The sequence below is a fragment of the Sminthopsis crassicaudata genome, chromosome 4, assembly GCF_048593235.1.
Source record: "Sminthopsis crassicaudata isolate SCR6 chromosome 4, ASM4859323v1, whole genome shotgun sequence".
NCBI classification, from domain to species: Eukaryota; Metazoa; Chordata; class Mammalia; order Dasyuromorphia; family Dasyuridae; genus Sminthopsis; species Sminthopsis crassicaudata.
Genome location: NC_133620.1, coordinates 260,164,468 through 260,182,830, shown reverse-complemented (window position 1 = coordinate 260,182,830; position 18,363 = coordinate 260,164,468). Strand labels below are relative to the sequence as shown.

Here is an 18,363-nt window from a genome sequence, read left to right as displayed (position 1 = left end):
ATATAGAACTAGAAGAAATGGGAGATTTAGCCTTTTTTAACTAAGGTCTTCAACAAGTCTCAGTTTGACTGAAGCTGTACCCATTCAGGGATGAAAGTTAGGAAGCAATTGAGACAGAAAATCTAAGTCCAAAAAAAATCTAAATAAATAAGTAAATGAATGAATAAATCAGGGGAGGGGGGAAGATCCTCAGGATTTCTTGAGGGGAGGTTGAGAAAGACTTCCTGTACAAAGAGAGATTTTATTAAGACCTGAAGGATGTCAAAATAACCAACAAGTAGAGATGAGACAGCACTCTATTCTATGGTCTTTTGCAGAAAATAAGCTCATCTCGTGATTCTTAGTTCCAGGCATATTCTTCAGTCTGAAGATGACCTGTCAATCTTCCTCTGCCCAGGCTGGAGACAACACTTCCAAAAAAATACAAAGAGAACTTTGTGAAATTGATAGCTTTCCTGCAACTCACATTTTGTTCTCTATAACCTGACTAAATTCTTCCATAGAATTATAGATGGATAAATTTAAAATCAATTCATAATAATTCATATGTAAGTTAAAAACTATTTCTGCTTTTAAATAGATATGAAGCACTCTTTGAAATAACTTTTGAGAAAAAATATATCTTTGAATATATTCCAAAAAAGCTTTAATATGAAAAACAAAGCTTAAATTATTACTTATTGAGAGAGAGAAGGTTCCCCCAAACAATAATTAATTTTTAAAAGGGTCAATGATAATTTCTTTTGAGGCTGGGGTTAAGTGACTTGCCCAGGGTCACACAGCTAGAAAGTATTAAGTGTCTGAGACCAGATTTGAACTTGGGTCCTCCTGAATTCAAGGATGGTACTTTACCCACTTCGCCACCTAGCTGCCCCCATCAATGATAATTTCAAATGCCAAAACCCCCTCATAGAGCCCATTCAGAGTTTATATATCCTTGGAAGAGTGGTTATTCCTGAGGATGGCAATGGACTCTGATTGGTTGGCAAGTAATAAGAGAATAAATATTATAATGAGACGCAAACCTATTCTAATAAGAGAATGAGGAATGGACTTTGATTATGTCATTTAAGTCCAAATAACCCCCAATCTTGGGCAATCTTGACAATGGATCTATCCTACTGCCTAAACCTACCATATTGGAATAAATAGACCAAAATTTATCTTAGATTAAATTCTTTTTAAGGTTCCCTGTTTGTGTAAAATAACAGTTCCATCTAGATAAATGAATCTAGGTGAGGTACATTTTGAGGAAAAATCAGATATCTCTCCAATAATTTGGTATTTATAATCATTTTCTCATATATAAAATAAGAAATAGCTATGCAAATATACAGATTGTTAAGTTTAGTATATAGAATGTGTTTATATTGCAAATATAGTTTACAAAGAGTGTGTATGTATGTATGCACTAATACATATACATGTATACATGTATACATGTACATAAATATATACATATACAGAGAGATAATCTGCTATAATGTTACATATGCATTCTTAAGGATCTCTGAACTATGCAAAATAATGTAATAAGAATCAAAGAGTTTATAAAGAATAGACTTATAATTGATTGGCTTACATAGGAGAATCTGGCATAGGACCTCTAGAATGGCATGTCCTCATCAGAGAACCTACCGTGTTCTATGAGCAAAGCAAAATTGAATTAACCCAAAGGAAATATGAGATGCACAAAATTATAGAAGCCACTCCAAACATTAACATGGACTATTTGTGTCTGAACAGTGACAGAGCATTTGAAGCTCATGTTGGTCTGATCAGCCACAATTGGACACACTGTAACTCAATTCTAATATAGTGATGTCATTTTGGTCCTCTTCAAAAATGAAGCACAACTAGGGGCACAATACTAAAAAATTTCATCAATGACATAAAAAATGAGAGCAACTTAATAAAAATGGTAGTTTTGTAAATTTTATAAGAAATAACAAATATCATAATAGTAGCTTCATGCTCAAGTCTGCAGCTGGCTCTCAGGGCCAAGGTGAAGGTAAAGGGCATGTTGTTCAGTTATTTAGTCATGTGCAACTAACTCTTTGTAATCACACATATTTTTGTTTTTATTTTTCATTTTTGGCAAAGATGCTGGAATGATCTGTTATTTCCTTCTTCAGTGGATTAAGGCAAACAAAGGTTAAGAGATTTGCCCATGATCACAAAGTTAGCAAGTGTCTGAGGCTGGATTTGAACTCAGATGTTTCTGACTCTTGGCCCAGATCTTTTCACCAAGCCAATTAGTTACCACTTACCGAGAATGGAGATGGAAATGATATGCTTATGATTAGCCCTTCTCCCCTTATACTCCCTATTTCATCAAAAGATATAAAATAGATATGACATTTTACCCCGATAAAGACCTGAAGTTTTCAAAGGGAAGTGGAATTTGAAGGATTTGAAGAGGATTTTGGAAGATGGCAAAATAGGTCAGAAAATTCCAAGCTCTTCATATTCCTCCCTCCAAACAAAACAAAATTGCACCTCATGGTGAATTTGGAGGGGTGAAACAGCAAATAATAGCTGGGTCAGAATAGTGATCCTCCTGGGACAACTGGAGAAGATCTGTAGAAAGATTCCAGGATGCAAGTTTGGCCAAAGTAAAGTGAAAACACTTCCATGCTATCTCCACTGAAACAGCAAGCAGAGTCCCGAGGCTAACTGGGTTAGCCTTTAGCCCCAACCACAGGGACATTTACCTTCTGGATAGTATGGGAAGTCAAGGGTCTTAATCAGGAATATTGAGGGAACCTCTGATGATAAGGAATACCAGACCCAACTATGCTGCTGCAACATGGTCCTCAATGATAAGGAACCAGCCAATTCTGAGTAAGTACATAAGCTGTGGAGGCAGGAGGTTGTTGACTGCAACCACTTATAGGAGGATAAAGTTCTTTTAGATTCCATATTAGAGGGATGAACAGAAATGAAGCCAGAGGCTCCATCCCTTACCCTATCCCCATCTAGAATAGTAGAGGTAATTACACTAACAAACTCTTATTTTAAAAAAAATGAGTAGGCAAAGGAGAAAGGACCCAAATATGGCTTAGCAGCAGCTATTTTTAAAAGATCTCAAGTCATGGAACACTATATTGAAGAGTAAAAATAAGTTTGTGTCCAAAAATATCATACAGAGCAAAATTAAGCACAATCCCCTTAAAAATGGACATTCAATGAATTGTCAGACTTTCAGGATTTTGTTGCAAAAAGACCTTCCATGACACAAATATTGTACTGATACTTAAACCAGGAAAAGCCAAATAGTGAAAGAAAATTAAGACCAATCTCCCTAATGAATATTGATGCAAAAGTTTTATATAAAATATTAGTAAATAAATTACACTAACTTATCAACAAAATAATACATTATTATCCAGTGTGATTTATACCAAGAATGAAGCACTGTTTAATCAAGAAAACTATTACCATTATCGATAATATCAATAACAAAACTGACAGACATCATATGTTAATCTCAATAGAGGCAGAAAAAGCTTTTGATAAAATACAGCACCCATTCCTACTAAAACACTTGAAATCATAGGGATAAATTAAATTTCCCTTTAAATAATAAGCAATATATTTAAAACCAACAACAAGCATTATTTGTAATAGAGAGAAGTTGGACATATTCCCAATAAGTTCAAGAGTGAAACAGATGCCCATTATCACCACTATTATTGAACATTGTATTACAAATATTGGCTTTAGCAATAAGAAAAGAAAAAAAAAATAAAAGAATTATAATATGCAAGGTGGAAATAAAAGCATCATTCTTTATAGAGGATATAATGATACATTTAGAGAATCCTAGAAATCATCCTGGAAATAATTCACAATTTTAGCAATGTTGTAGGATTGAAAATAAATCCCCACAAATCATCAGCATTTCTATATATTACTAATAAAGCTTGTTAGCAAGAGATAGAAAGAGAAATTCCATTTAATATAACTATAAACAAAGTAAAATATTTGGGTGTTTCTAGAAGGCCACAGATAGTGGGGAAACTCTGGGGGAGGTATAAGATCCTTCAGCCCAGAGAGAACCAGCTAACAATGTATAGTTTGGCACCTCATCTCCCCAAGGGCTCTCAGGCCTACCTGAGCAGTCAGGAGGTGGTGACAACATGTGTTGTAGTTGAAGCAGAGTGATACCAAGTGGCAAAAAGTCAACTACATACAATAGCAAGTCATTTATGTGGTTCCACATGCACTCAGTATATCAACAGTTATATAGTTAGCCCATATACAGTGTTGCTTTGGTTCTATAAGGGTATTAGGGCATATTAGGGTGAGAGAATCTGGAATAAATGGAGGACTCCATGTTTTGACATCCTTGTGGGTCCCTGCTTCATTATTCCTCCACTAAGACCAAGGACTTGGGCTGGTCCCAAGATCCTCCAAAAAGCTAGTTTAGATGGTATATTTTGGTACCCCAGTGTGGGGGCTCTAGAAAGCATATTGTATTTTGGCACCCCAACTCTGGGGTTCTAGAAAGCACATATTTTACACCTAAACTTACAAAGTAAGGTACACAGCAGCAGTGATGAGATCAGTGAGTTCAGCAGAAGAATCCCCTTGATCTGGGAATAGGGTATGTATAAAAATAGTCAAGCAGGAAGATTTGGTAAGGGGTAAACTAGTCACTTTCATTTTTTCAGCTAAAATTACAACCATTATATAACATTTTAAGGGAAGACAGTGCTTTAAACTCACCACGCCAGCTTTCAAAAGAAATTCAAGAGGCTTTGAGAGAAGTTGAACTGGCTTTATCCATTGTGGTTGAAAGAGTCACTCAAAAACCCTTGGAAATATCAGTTTTTGCTACAAAAGAGGCACCCACAGCAGTTCTCCATCAAGGAGACAGTATGATAGAGTGAGTGAACCTCCCAGCACAACCAGAACAAAGCCTTACTCCTTACCCAGTGCTTCTGGCTAGAATTTTATTAAAGGCCATTAAGCAAGCAGTACAATTATTTGGGATAAGACCTGACAAGATATACACCTTTTATACTAATGCACAAATTAATGTATGCTATGAAACCATCCCACAGTGGCAAATTATATTGGCCATAGTTCCAAATTTTATACACGGGTTTTCCCTTAAAAATAACTCAACTATTACATAATTGGCCATGGATTTTTAAAGAAAAGTTTTCTAAAGTTCCTCTTAAAGGACCAACCATCTTTACAGATGCATACAAATATAACATTTGTACTGTATAGTCTCCTTACTTAGCTATAAAAAGAGTAGTCAGAACTTCCTTTCAGTCCACTCAGCAGAATGAGTTATATGCAATTATGCTAGCTCTTACTTATTATCCAGGAGAGGTAAATATAATATCTGACTTGGCTTCTTTGGTAAGTGTGGTACAAAGAATTGCAACAGCCTAAATAAAATTTGTAGTCTCTAACTTATCTTTACAATCAGTATTTCTGATAAAGATTTCATTTATAAAATACATAAACAATTGTGTCAAATTTATAAGCATACAAGTCATTCCCCAATTGATAAATGGTCAAAGGATATGAACAGACAATTTTCAGATGATGAAATTAAAATAATTTATAGTCATATTAAAAATGTTCTAAATCACTCTTGATTAGAAAAATGAAAATCAAAATAACTCTGAGGTGCTACCTCATACCTCTCAGGCTAGCTAAGATGACAGGAAAATATAATGATAAATGTTGGAGTGGATGTGGGAAAACTGGTACACAAATGCATTTTTAGTGGAGTTGTGAAGTGTTCTGATCATTCTGGAGAGCAATCTGAAACTACTCTTTGACCCAGAAATGCCACTACTGGGTCTATATCTCAAGGAAATCATAAAGTAGGGAAAAGGACCCACATTTGTAAAAATGTTTGTAACTGCTCTTTTTGTGGTAGAAAAGGATTGGAAAATGAGTAGATGCCCATCAATTGAGGAATGGCTAAATAAGTTGTGGTATATGAAGGTAATGCAATATTATTGCACTATAAAAATGATGAACAAGCTGATTTTAGCAAGTCCTAGAAAGTTTTACACAGACTGATGCTGAGTGAAACTAGCAAAACTTGAAATACATTGTACACAATAACAGCAGAACTGTGCGAGGATCAATTATGAAAGACTTGTTCTTGTCAGTAATTCAGTGATCCAAAACAATCCCAATAGACTTTGGACAGATGATGCCAGCTGCATCCAGAAAAAGAGCTATGGAGTTTGAATGTAAATCAACAAATGTTATATTCACTTCTTTCTGTTTTTTTTTTTCTTCTCCCAGTGTCTTTCCCTTTTATTCTGATTTTTGTCTCTCAACATAATTCATAAAACAATGTGCATTAAAATAAATATATTTTTAAAATCCACATTTTAAAATCTGATCTTGATCTTAAAGTTACTGTTACCATTATAAATATAATGTTATTACTACTATGATAAATTATTACTTATCATAAATACTTGAGAAAACAAGTAAATACTTCAAATAATTGAAATCATTCTTTCTTTTACAAATCCAATATTCCTTTTTTAAAATTTTATTTATAATTTTTGACAGTATATATGCATGAGTAATTTTTTTATAATATTATCCCTTGTATTCATTTTTCCAAATTATCCCCTCTCTCCCTCTACTCCCTCCCCTTGATGACAGGCAATCCCATACATTTTACATATGTTACAATATAACCTAAATACAATATATGTGTGTAAATACCATTTTCTTGTTATATATTAACTATTAGATTTCGAAGGTATAAGTAACCTGGGTAGATAGACAGTAGTGCTAACAATTTACATTCACTTCCAGTGTTCCTTCTCTGGGTGTAGTTATTTCTGTCCATCATGGATCAACTGGAAGTGAGTTGGATCTTCTTTATGTTGAAGATATCCACTTCCATCAGAATACATCTTCATACAACATTGAAGTGTACAGCTATTTTCTGGTTCTATTTATTTCACTCAGCATCAGTTGATGTAAGTCTCTCCAAGCCTCTCTGTATTCCTCCTGCTGGTCATTTCTTACAGAGCAATAATATTCCATAACATTCATATACCACAATTTACCCAACCATTCTCCAATTGATGGACATCCATTCATTTTCCAGTTTCTAGCTACTACAAAAAGAGCTGCCACAAACATTCTGGCACATAAAGGTCCCTTTCTTCTCTTTAGTATTTCTTTGGGATATAAGCCCAATAGCAGCAATGCTGGATCAAAGGGCTTGCACATTTTGATAACTTTTTGGGCATAGTTCCAAATTGCTCTCCAGAATGGTTGGATTCTTTCACAACTCCACCAACAATGTATTAGTGTCCCAGTTTTCCCACATCCCCTCCAACATTCATCATTACTTGTTCCTGTCATCTTAGCCAATCTGACAGGTGTGTAGTGGTTTCTCAGAGTTGTCCTAATTTGCATCTCTGATCAGTAGTGAACAAATCCAATATTCCTAAAAGGATATCACATACTTTTAATTTCCTCTCTTCCAGACTGTATGATGCAGGTAGATGGAACATTGCATAGAGTGTTGGACATATAGGCAGGATGACCGAAGTCCAATCCAGTTGTAAGATACTTACAAGATGTAAAAGATAAGAGCAAGTCACTTATCTTTTATCTGCTTTTTTTCCTCATTTGTAAAATTTGGAATAACAATATCATTTATTTCCTTCATATTTTACAAGCAAAGAAATTCATGAAAAATGCCAGACTGCATGAATCAAAAACTGGAATTAAGATTGCCAGAGGAAATATTTACAATCTCATATATGCTGATGATACCACTCTGATGGCAGAAAGTGAAGTGGAATTAAAGAATTAAAAAGCCTCGTGATGAAGGTGAAAGAGAATGAAAAAGCTGTCTTGAAGTTTAACATAAAAAAAAGAAAAAAGGAAAGCTATGGAAAATCTGTACAGAATACTAAAAAGCAGAGAAATCACCATTCTAACAAAAATGTATATAGTCAAAACTATGTTTTTTTCCAGTAGCAATGTATGGCTGTGACAATTGGATTATAAGAAAAGTTGAACACCAGAGAATCTATGCTTTTGAATTGTGGTATTGAAAAAGACTTTTTTTTCAGAATCCCTTGAATAGTAAAGAGATCAAATAAGTTAATGTTTAAAAATTAATTCAGAGTATTCACTGGAAAGTCAAATTCTGAACCTGAAGTTTAAATACTTTAGCTACATAACAAGAAGATGGAACTCTTTGGAAAAGACCCTGATATTGGGAAACATTGAAAGCAAAAAGCCAAGGTCCCCTACTGCAGCCAGGCCCATCTCAAGTTATCCCATATATTCCCACTAGACTCAGATGACTCGAAAAGAGAAAGAAATGCTAGCAATTTTGCACAGTCCTCCCCCACTTAAAACCAATTTACTTGCATATCATGGTACCACTCTCTGATATCCCATTTAGACATTCTAATGAAATAAACTAGCTCTTCTTGCCCAACAAAATGGGCTGATGAATTTATCCACCAGAAAATACTACCATTGGAACAGATTTGATATTTGGTTAGTTAAGTTACAGCCCAAGGTAAAGGTTTGCTCCACATCTCCATTCCCCTCAAATCACTGGGCATACTGTCTCTACTTAGTCTTGCAAATAAGCAAAGTAACTGGACAAACCCATCTGATAGGCTTTCTTTTATGACTACCTTAAATCTATATAAAACCCTCTATCTGTGTGTGTGTGTGTGTGTGTGTGTGTGTGTGTGTGTGTGTGTGTGTGTCTTCAGTAGCTTTCAATCTACCTGGTAACTGCCTATTAGCTAATGCTAATTAAAGTATTTAAAATTTTTTTTCTAGACTTGCCTCTTGATCTTTAGAAATCTCATCAAACTGACTTGTTCAATCTTTAAATTAGAAGGTCCTTAAAATAGCTCTCACATGAGATAATAAGAGCCTATACTAGCATGGTAGATTTTGCTTTTCAACTTTGAAATACAATTCGGCAAATGTATTTCTAACTTGTCCTAAAAGAAAATGACACAGAATCACATGAAAATTATATAATAAAACTAAGATTAGCAACTCCAAATTCCAAAGATTCTATAATATAGCAATATATACTCTTATCTCAATGCTTTCAAGAAACAAGTCTTTCATGCCATTGGGAAAATAAATCCTTGCTAATTTCTAAATGAGTTTTCAAAGATCTACTTCAAATCATTACCAGTTTCTTGCAAATTTGTGGCAGTAATTGTAGTATTTTCTTTTAGTATACCCAGCAATTTAGCACACAATAGGAATTTAGGGAATATATAATGAAATGGATTAGATTGAAAATTAATTAGGGACAGGATTGCTAGAATTGGGAAGAAAACGTTGAAAGAGCCAAAATTAGGATATGATGACAGGATTAAAAAAAAAAAAAACATTCACAACTCAGAATACATTGTGAATATAAGAAAATGTGTACTGCATATTAAAGTGATGGAAAAGGGAATAGCCAGAGACCACACCTTTATGAAGGAAAACTTCCAATACAATGAAGGTAAAATTATAAAGCAAGAACCCCAAACTTAAATAGAAATGGATTTCTGCATAGTTCATATTGATTTTTAAAATAACTAAATTTAATATCAATTGAATTTTTATTTTATAACACATTTCCCAATTACATTTTAATATAGTTCAAGTAGGGAGATTTGTGGATCACTTATGGTTTGGGACCAAATTCGACACCTTTATTAAATATTTGTTAAGTATTTATATGCATACATATATGTAAAATACATTTATACATTTGTATATAGATATAAATTTTTTAATAATTCTGATCAAAATAAGGACTAATTACTTATGACTAGAAGAATTAATGAATAAAAATAAATTCACATTTCTTGGTGAAGAGGGGAAGGATGGTAAGTTCAGAAAGAGGCAGATATACAGACATGACATTTCCAACATAAATTTGTTGTTCTAAAAGATGGAGAGCAGTAGAAATCGTTTTAGGGATGGCAGGCAGTTAATGAAAATGCCTAGAGTCAGAACTCACAGTAAAGACCTGTGAGCCTCCTTGTTAGAATGTTTTTGAAATATAAAATTAGGAACAAGGAACAGCTTCAAATAGGAAAGTATACATTGTATTATTGCATTGGTGAGTGAGTGGTGACATCTGAAGTCAGCTGTCCAATCAGCTGTGTGTAAGCAGGGAACTGTTCATCTCTGAACAGTGCTGAAACCTTATTCTGGATAGCTCCTTTGAGCAAGAGACCTGTGGTTGTACTATTCTTATATTGATATGGTCAAATCTCATAGAATGTTATTCATCATTTTCCTAGGTAAGTGTTTTCAACTTTCTGAATTGTGTAGATTATGCAGGCTGTAGACAATCTATAAATGAATACTTTTGTGTAGTAATTATAACAATTATCAAATTCTCAATTTTATCTCCCCCCAAAAGAATATGTCTTGTCCTTATTTAGGGTATTGTTCAATCCTTTTGCTAATATCCTGTAAATTACCTCACTTTAACATTAATTAAAATATATCTTTAACCCTAACCATGTTTTTCTTGGCATTTAGTAATACAATATATTATACAATATGTGATAAAAATTATCCAATAAATATATGGATTGAATATATGTTATATAGGAATATGCTAAAAGCTTTTAATAAAAATTTATTTTATGATTACAAACTGATATAATTTAAATAATGTTAATTTATTCTTATCCTATCAAATATTTTAAAATTTCATTATTTTAATTTTCAACATATATTTGCATATATTTAACATGGTAGATTAAGTGATTTCTGACAGAATCATGAGCTATTTCCCATATCTGATTTGTTTCAAAATCTAGAGATCACTTATCATTTAATTGCTATTTGCCTCTGAATAACACATGGGTAAACATGTGTTCATTTTATCCTAATGTGCAATCCTGAGTGATTTGCTTTGTTGTATATAGTACTAAAAAAAAAAAAAAAAAAAAAAAAAAAACTTGTTCATATGCTTCTTCTTGTAATTTGAACAAATCATACATTAAATTGAGGAAGACCTGTTTTTCCTCACATGTGGCTGGTCATTGTTAATTTACTCATCAAGAATGGTAAATTATTTGCCTTCTTTAAGCAAGCAGATGTTTAATGGCTATAGGGATAAAAGAAAGCAGCATAACAAGAATTGAGTTACTGAGGGTTTTGTTTTTGTTTCTTCACACCTAAAGGAAAATAACATATAAAGTAAGTTTGGTGATAAAATTTTTAAATTTTTTTTTTACTTTTTAAAATCCAAGTTTATTCTTTCTTTTTAACTCACTCCATCTATTCCTTATCTTTTATGCACTCTTCTCCCCTTCTCTTACATTTTCCCCTAGTATTTCTGCCCTCTCTTCTATCTTGTCCCTTCCTTTAGTTTTCCTCTTTCTCCTCCTCCCTTTATAGGGTTAGATAAATGCCTATATTGAATGCTTAAATTATTCCTTTTTAAAGCCACAACTGATGAGATTAAGCTTTAGACAATTTTCATTCCCTTCCCTTCTTTCCCTTCATTGTAATAGGTCTTTTGCACCTCTTCATGTGAACTAATTATCCCATTATACTTCCCTTTTCCTCTTTTTCCAGTACAGACCCTTCCCTACCCCTTAATGTATTTTTCTTTGATGTTATCATATCAGGGACCATTCACAACCATACCCTCAGTCCATGCGATGCCCCCATCTGTCTGCTCCAATAACAGATACAGTTCTCAAGAGTCACAGGTATTGTTTTCCTATCTAGGAATATAAACAATTTAACCTTTAAATATATATATATATATATATATATATATATATATATATATATATATATATATATATATATATATATATTCCCCCTGATTATCTTTTATGGTTCTTTTATGTTCTCTGCAGATTAAATTGCCAATTTAGTTCTGGTTTTTTTTTTCAATAGAAATGATTGATAGTATCTTACTTCATTGAAGCTCCATCTCCTCCTCTGAAATATGATGCTGATTCTCACTTAATTCTTACTTATAACCCAAAGTCCTTTGCCTTCCAGAATATGGAATTCCAGGCCCTCTTGTCCTTTATTGGAAGCTGCCAGATCCTGGGAAATCCTTATCATTTCTCCTTGAATTTGAATTGTTTTTGTCTGACAGCTTGAAATATTTTTTTCTCTGAGATTATAGTTTTGGAAGTTTGTAACTTATATTCCTTGGGGTTTTCCTTGTGAGATTTCTTTGCAGAGGTGATTGATGGATTCTTTCAATGAGTTATTTCCCCCTCTGTTTCTAGAATATTGGGGCAGTTTTCCTTAACAATCTCTTGTAGAATACAATCTGGACTCTTTTTTTGGTCATGACCTTCAAGTAGGCCCATAATTTTTAAATTGTCTCTTCTGGATTTATTTTCCAGGTTGACTATTTTCCCAATAAGGCATTTTACATTTTTTCCACTTTTCCATTCTCTTTAGTTTGACTGATTCTTTCTGTTTCACAAAGTCATTAGCTTCCATTTGCCCTGTTCTAGTTTTTACCATGTGATTTTATTCAATTATCTTTTGTATCTTTTTCTATTTGATTTATTCTACTATTTAAAGAATTGTTTTCTTCAGACAATTTCCTCCCCTTCTTTTTCCATACTGTTGACTTTCTAATGCATACCTCTCATTTCTTTTCTCATTTTTTTCTTCTCCCCTCCTTTTTTGTCTTTTAAAGTCTTTTATGAGCAGTTCCAAGAAGCCTCTTTAGGCTTGAGAGCAATTTATCTCACTTTTTGAGATTTCTTCTATGGACATTCTGACATCTTCCAAGTTTATGTTTTGATCTGCCCTATCACCACAGTAGCTTTCTAGGGTCAAAATTTTTGTTTTCTTGCTCATTTTTTTTTCCTTTTCTTTTGGTATTTCCCTCTTTTTTTTCTTTAAGGTAAAGCTCTGCTCCTGGGAAAAGGTGATGCTGTCCCAAGCTTTCTGTGCAGCTCTGAGCCTTGGCTTTGAGTACAGGGGCCTCTTGTGTTACAAGGGCTCTTTTCTGGAAACCACACAAAAGGGGATTGCCCTATTGGTTTGCTTTGCTACTAAGCCAAGATTAAAGATCTCAGTTGCTGATGTGCTATGATTATGACACTCTTGCAGGCTTTCCCAGAGTCTTTCTGAGGTGGGTTGAACGCTCTTTTTACCCCAGTGAGACTGACATTTATTGAAATTTTTCATATCTATTTTGGCTCCACCCCTGGAACTCCACCCCAAGTTTACTATTTGCTTCAATTATTTTGTCTCCCTATTCACCATTTGCTTCTATTATCATTATCATTATTTACATATATATATATGTATATATATATATACATATATATATATATATTTTTCAAATAGTTGTATGAACAATACAAAATGGAAATATTTAAAAGGAAATTGGAAATTTGCCAATCAGCAGCTGTTGCTAGTGGCAAGGAGTTGGTTGATGAGAATGGCATATTCTTTTACAACTATAAAATTTTGTGGTTTCAATTCTAATTTATTTGTTAGCTTTTCCTATAGGAAAAAATTTATAAAGAATAATGTATCTTTTAGCATATAATTCTCTTAGCAAAAGATATGTTGCTATTAGGAGAGTTGTGTAAAAACCAAGAGGCTTTATTTCATGGAAGTTTAAGGAAAAGTTTCTTTCTCACCCAAAATCAAATAAATAAATAATGCCCTGTTTTCATTTAATAGACCTGAAAACTTGTGGTATCCTAGAAACATATAAATTTTTGTAACCTAAATTTGTATTTAGCCTCACTATGTTCTAGACCTGTGAGTTCAGCAGTCTTGGAATTCCACCTGCTGAATTAGATTGGCAAATCATTGTCAACTTTGGGTTCTAAAGAGAAATCTAAAGCACCGATAGCTTAATTAACTTGCCCAAGATCACAAAGCCAGTATTTGTAAAAAGCAGCACTTGAACCCATCTTGCAGATTTCTAGGTCAGCACTAAAATATGGAATTCTTCCACTTGGCTCATTTCGAATTAAACTCTTCATTTTTTTCTTCTTTCTTTCCAAATATTCCCATAGAGAGCCTCAGGATTTTTTCTGTCAATCAGGCTTCCAAGTTGGTGTCATTCTAGATTGTTTTCTCATACTTCACAGATTTAATTTGTTGACATGTTTTATGATACCTGATTTTACAATATCTCTTATATATGTTCCATCTCTCCTCTAACATAACCACTACCATAGTACAGATTCTCATCTCATGTCTAGTTTTTGATGACTTTCTAATTTCTCCCTTCATCAAATCTCTTCCCATTTTAATTCATCATCTAGTCAGTTTCCAATGTGATTTTCCTAAATCTAAAGTCTAAATATGTCGCTCCCTTCTCAACAGTCTCCAGTGGTTCCCTATCTTCAAAATCAAATATAAAACATTTTATATGTGGCATTTAATTTTTTATAACTAGGACTTTTCCTATTTTTCTAATACTACTTTATGCCCCAATAATTTGATTTTTTAAAGTCACTGTCCTTTTGATTTTGTCCGCTTTGCTTTTGCATTGGCTGTCTCCCAAACCTAAAATACTATCCCTTTTCAACTCAAGATTACATTCTTATTCTTTTTGTCCCTTCTTCATCCTATCACTACTAGTAACTCCCTTCTGAGATTATTTTTCATCTATTTTGTATAAATTGTGTATAGTTTAGTCCCCCATGAGTGAATGTGATCTCCATAAGAACCTTCTGTTTGTTTTTTGTCTTTGTTGTCTTTTTTTTTTTTTTCTGACAGGAGATGACTTGACACATTCTAAGTACTTAGTAAATGCTCCTTGGTTGAAAAATTGACTTTTCTGAGCTCAGGATTTCAAGAGTCTAGTTTAGTATTCAATCAGAATGATTTAGGCAACTTGGAATAGAAATGGGTACAAAGTTATGTGGAGGACTGATTTAGGACAAGATAAGGAAAAAGATCACTTACTACTACCCAGAATCTTTGGAGCAGAGTTATAAATTCTGTGGGAGGAAGTTAAAGAGGATAGCTAGAGTTCCATAAATTATAAAGAAAGAAATAGATAATTACATGCCTTTCATTTCCATCTTGTTTTTGATTTTGTGAATTGAAATAAAATGTCTTCATCTGACTCAATATTTTAAGTAGAATGTTCTAATAGCTTTTAGCTGGATTACTCTTTTTAAATTAAAACACAGTCAAAGGATTTTAGGGTGAACAAGTCCGTTGTGTTTTCTTTAGTTTTTTATAACCCTAACTTTTGTTTTTGTCTTTTCTGTTTGTTTGTTAAATTTAAGTTATCTACCCCCACAAAAAAAAGAAAAAGGATCAAAAGAATGTGGCATCTAATTAGTAAAGTCATATTTCTATGCATGACTACTTTTCCTCTTTTTTCCCTATTGTCAAGATCTATTACTGTGACTAACTTGAATTACTTTTAATACAGTAATAGATATTTTATAATAGGTCTGTTGCTGCTAATGATGAGCTTCATCACACTTTCCAGAAGATAGATTTTTGGGAGGGTAAGAAAAATTTGGATTTACAGAATGCTTATATGTGTGTATTGTTGCATTGGGTCAGTAATATTTGCTTTTAAAGTTTTAGTGCTGGGCCTAGAAAAGAAATCTACCACCCAGATCACTGACTGTACACTTTTGAAAGAACAATGTAAAAATGGCACAAATGGATGTGACCTTGTTTGGGCAGTCCTTGAAGATGTCTGTAATGTTTCAGGTAAAATAATTCTTTAGAAAGTATGTGGCATGATTTATTTATCTGAAGGTTTCTCATACATACACACACACACCCAAAATTGTATTTTTGCTCCACGTATATTGATGTATGTGTATATTATACAATCCATTTAATAATATATAGTTTAAAATATTATATAAATTGATTATATATGTTTGCATATATACAAAACATGTATGTATTATACAAAGGGAAGAGCTTTGATTATATTATTTTGGAAGACAATGGTATAAAAATACTCTCCATCAATATAGATCAGAAAAAAAATCTATAACTTGTAGGGGAAGAGGATTAAGGGAACACTCAGAAGTTATGATATGTTACATATGCAAAGTCAATTCTGTCTCACACATAGCTTGAATCCAGGCATTCCCTATTCTAAGGATAATGGATTCTAGACTTAGAGTAAAGAAGACTCATCTTCATGAGTTTAAATCTGGTCTCAGATACTTACTAGCTTTACTTTCCTCATCTGTAAATTAAGCTGGGGAAGGAAATGGCAAACCACTCATGTCTTTGCAAAGAAAACTTCAAAAGGGATATCAGAGTTAGACATAATTGAAAAAGACTAAACAACAACAAATCCTTTACTCTAAAACTCTCCTTAAGCACTGCTTCATCTCCAACAACAATCATAATGACAGCAAGTGTGATAATGAAGATGACATTTAGCATCCTAAAACTTTTGTTTTCTTAAAAAATGCACTTTATCCATTTACAAAATAGCCCAACAAAAATTAAATATAAAACTTCAAAATAGAAAAAAAACTTTCCTTAAGACTTTTTCTTTCTTAATTAATCCAAATTAAAAAATGTAAAAAATAAAAATAATAAGAAGAAATCTAGAATTGTTTACATTCACAAAATAATTTATATACAGTATATTATCTTATACAGCTTTGAGAAGTTTTGCAAATTTGAAGTTAAATCTCCAGTGTTCTGTAATATCTTTGGAGGTAGCAGGTATTGGAGAAATAGAACTAGATTTGGCATCAGGAAATCTAGATTGAGCCACTTACTAGCTGTGAGGCCGTTGTCAAGTATCATAATCTATTTTACCATATATAAAATAAGGATGATTATATCTTCATGACTTACCTCTTAAGTTAGTCTGAAAAGCTTCATAAACAAAGCATTATATAAATGTAAGCACTTATCATATATTTATTTAACTGGGTCCACTACAAATTGATGTTTTACAACCTCACCTGGGCCTCAGCTGGGTGCATCACCTTACCGTCACTACCATGATTAAGCAATCTTATTTTATAAAAGAATAAAAATCCTAATCATTTATTGTAAATTCCCTTTTCTCTCTTCTTCCTCATCTCAAATCATTCAGATTCCCTCCACTGAAATCTCCACCGTCAGTCCTGTCTCATATGATAAAGTAGTTTTACTCTTTACCTAGGCTAAATCTTTTGCTTGTTCAACCAATCCCATTCCTTTCTTTCTCCTCCAACTCACTATCCTCTCAGTCATCCACAGTTTATCACTTGTTTATAATCTTTCTTTGTCCACTAGTTAAACACATTTAACTGAGCTTCTTTTGATAGGTTCTCTTCTAGATTACTCTTAATGTAAATTAATCCACAAGGTTCTTTCCTTGACCCTTTTCTCTTCTCTTCTCCTTTATCCTATCTCACTTAATGTTTGTCCTCATCAGCTTCTATGAATTTAATAACTATATTGATGATTCTCAAATCCATAATATCCTATTCCAACCTCTCTGCTCACCTCCAATTTCACATCTCCTGTAACGTGCTGTCGTCTCCAGAAGCTGCCGGATCGCTCTCTGGGAAGAGATCTGCTGTGTCTACTCAAATCTCTCAGACAGATTCTTCTTCCTGTAGTGAACCATTGTCTCCAGGCAGTTGCTGTTAACTCTTGTCCAGAGAAGTGACTTCCCTTCCTGCAGAGAGCCCCTCAGGCCTGATGTAATGCAGAGACCTCTCCTCTTCCTGGAGTGCTGTCCTCTTTTATCCTCCCAGAGAATGGGCGTGAGATAATGCAAGGGCTTCTGGGAAGAACCACTTCAGCCAATGAGCTTGATCCTTCTATCAAATCAACCTGAGTTCTCACCTTGTAATTGTCCAGACAACCTGAATTCTCACCTTGTCACTGTCCAGACAACCTGAGTTCTCACCTAGTAATCCTAACATCTCCCCCTTTCTTTTGATTTAGAACATAGGACAGTCATGACCTTGAAACATAAATCCATCAATATGGGAAGTATTACACATAATTACATAAATTACATAAGCACATAGTAACATAGTAACATAACACATGCTAGAAGTATATGACAAATAACATAATCAAATAATCATAAATTGAAAATTTATAAATGTCCATAAGTCCATTGTCCATTAGTCTCATCTTGTGTGAGGAAGTCCAATGATTCCTGCTGGTTTTAAAGTTCTTTAACAGTCTTCTTATTATCCATGCTCTTTCAGTGTCAGATGTTTCTTAGATTTTCTCCTTTATTTTGAGATCTTTCTCTTTTTCTGTCTCTCTCTGATGGACAAGGCGAATACGACTTGTTGGCACCCATCTGATTCCTTCTCCTGCTGAAGAAATACAAGCAAACCCTCTCCCCCAGGCAGTTAACCTATCTGATCCCTTCCATTCACCACTTTCTGGATCTTTCCA

The 18,363-nt window shown here is 33.5% G+C and overlaps 1 protein-coding gene across 1 annotated transcript in view; it reads left to right on the top strand.

Annotated features, from left to right (window-relative positions):
• Window positions 1–2,809: 2,809 nt before the first annotated feature.
• Window positions 2,810–18,363, top strand: part of GFRAL (GDNF family receptor alpha like) — a 46,809-nt gene continuing 31,255 nt past the window's right edge. The window contains exons 1-3 of the mRNA XM_074264710.1: window positions 2,810–2,844; window positions 15,421–15,479; window positions 15,562–15,690. Of these exons, the coding sequence (XP_074120811.1) occupies window positions 2,810–2,844; window positions 15,421–15,479; window positions 15,562–15,690 (223 nt within the window). The remainder of the gene's footprint in view (window positions 2,845–15,420; window positions 15,480–15,561; window positions 15,691–18,363) is intronic.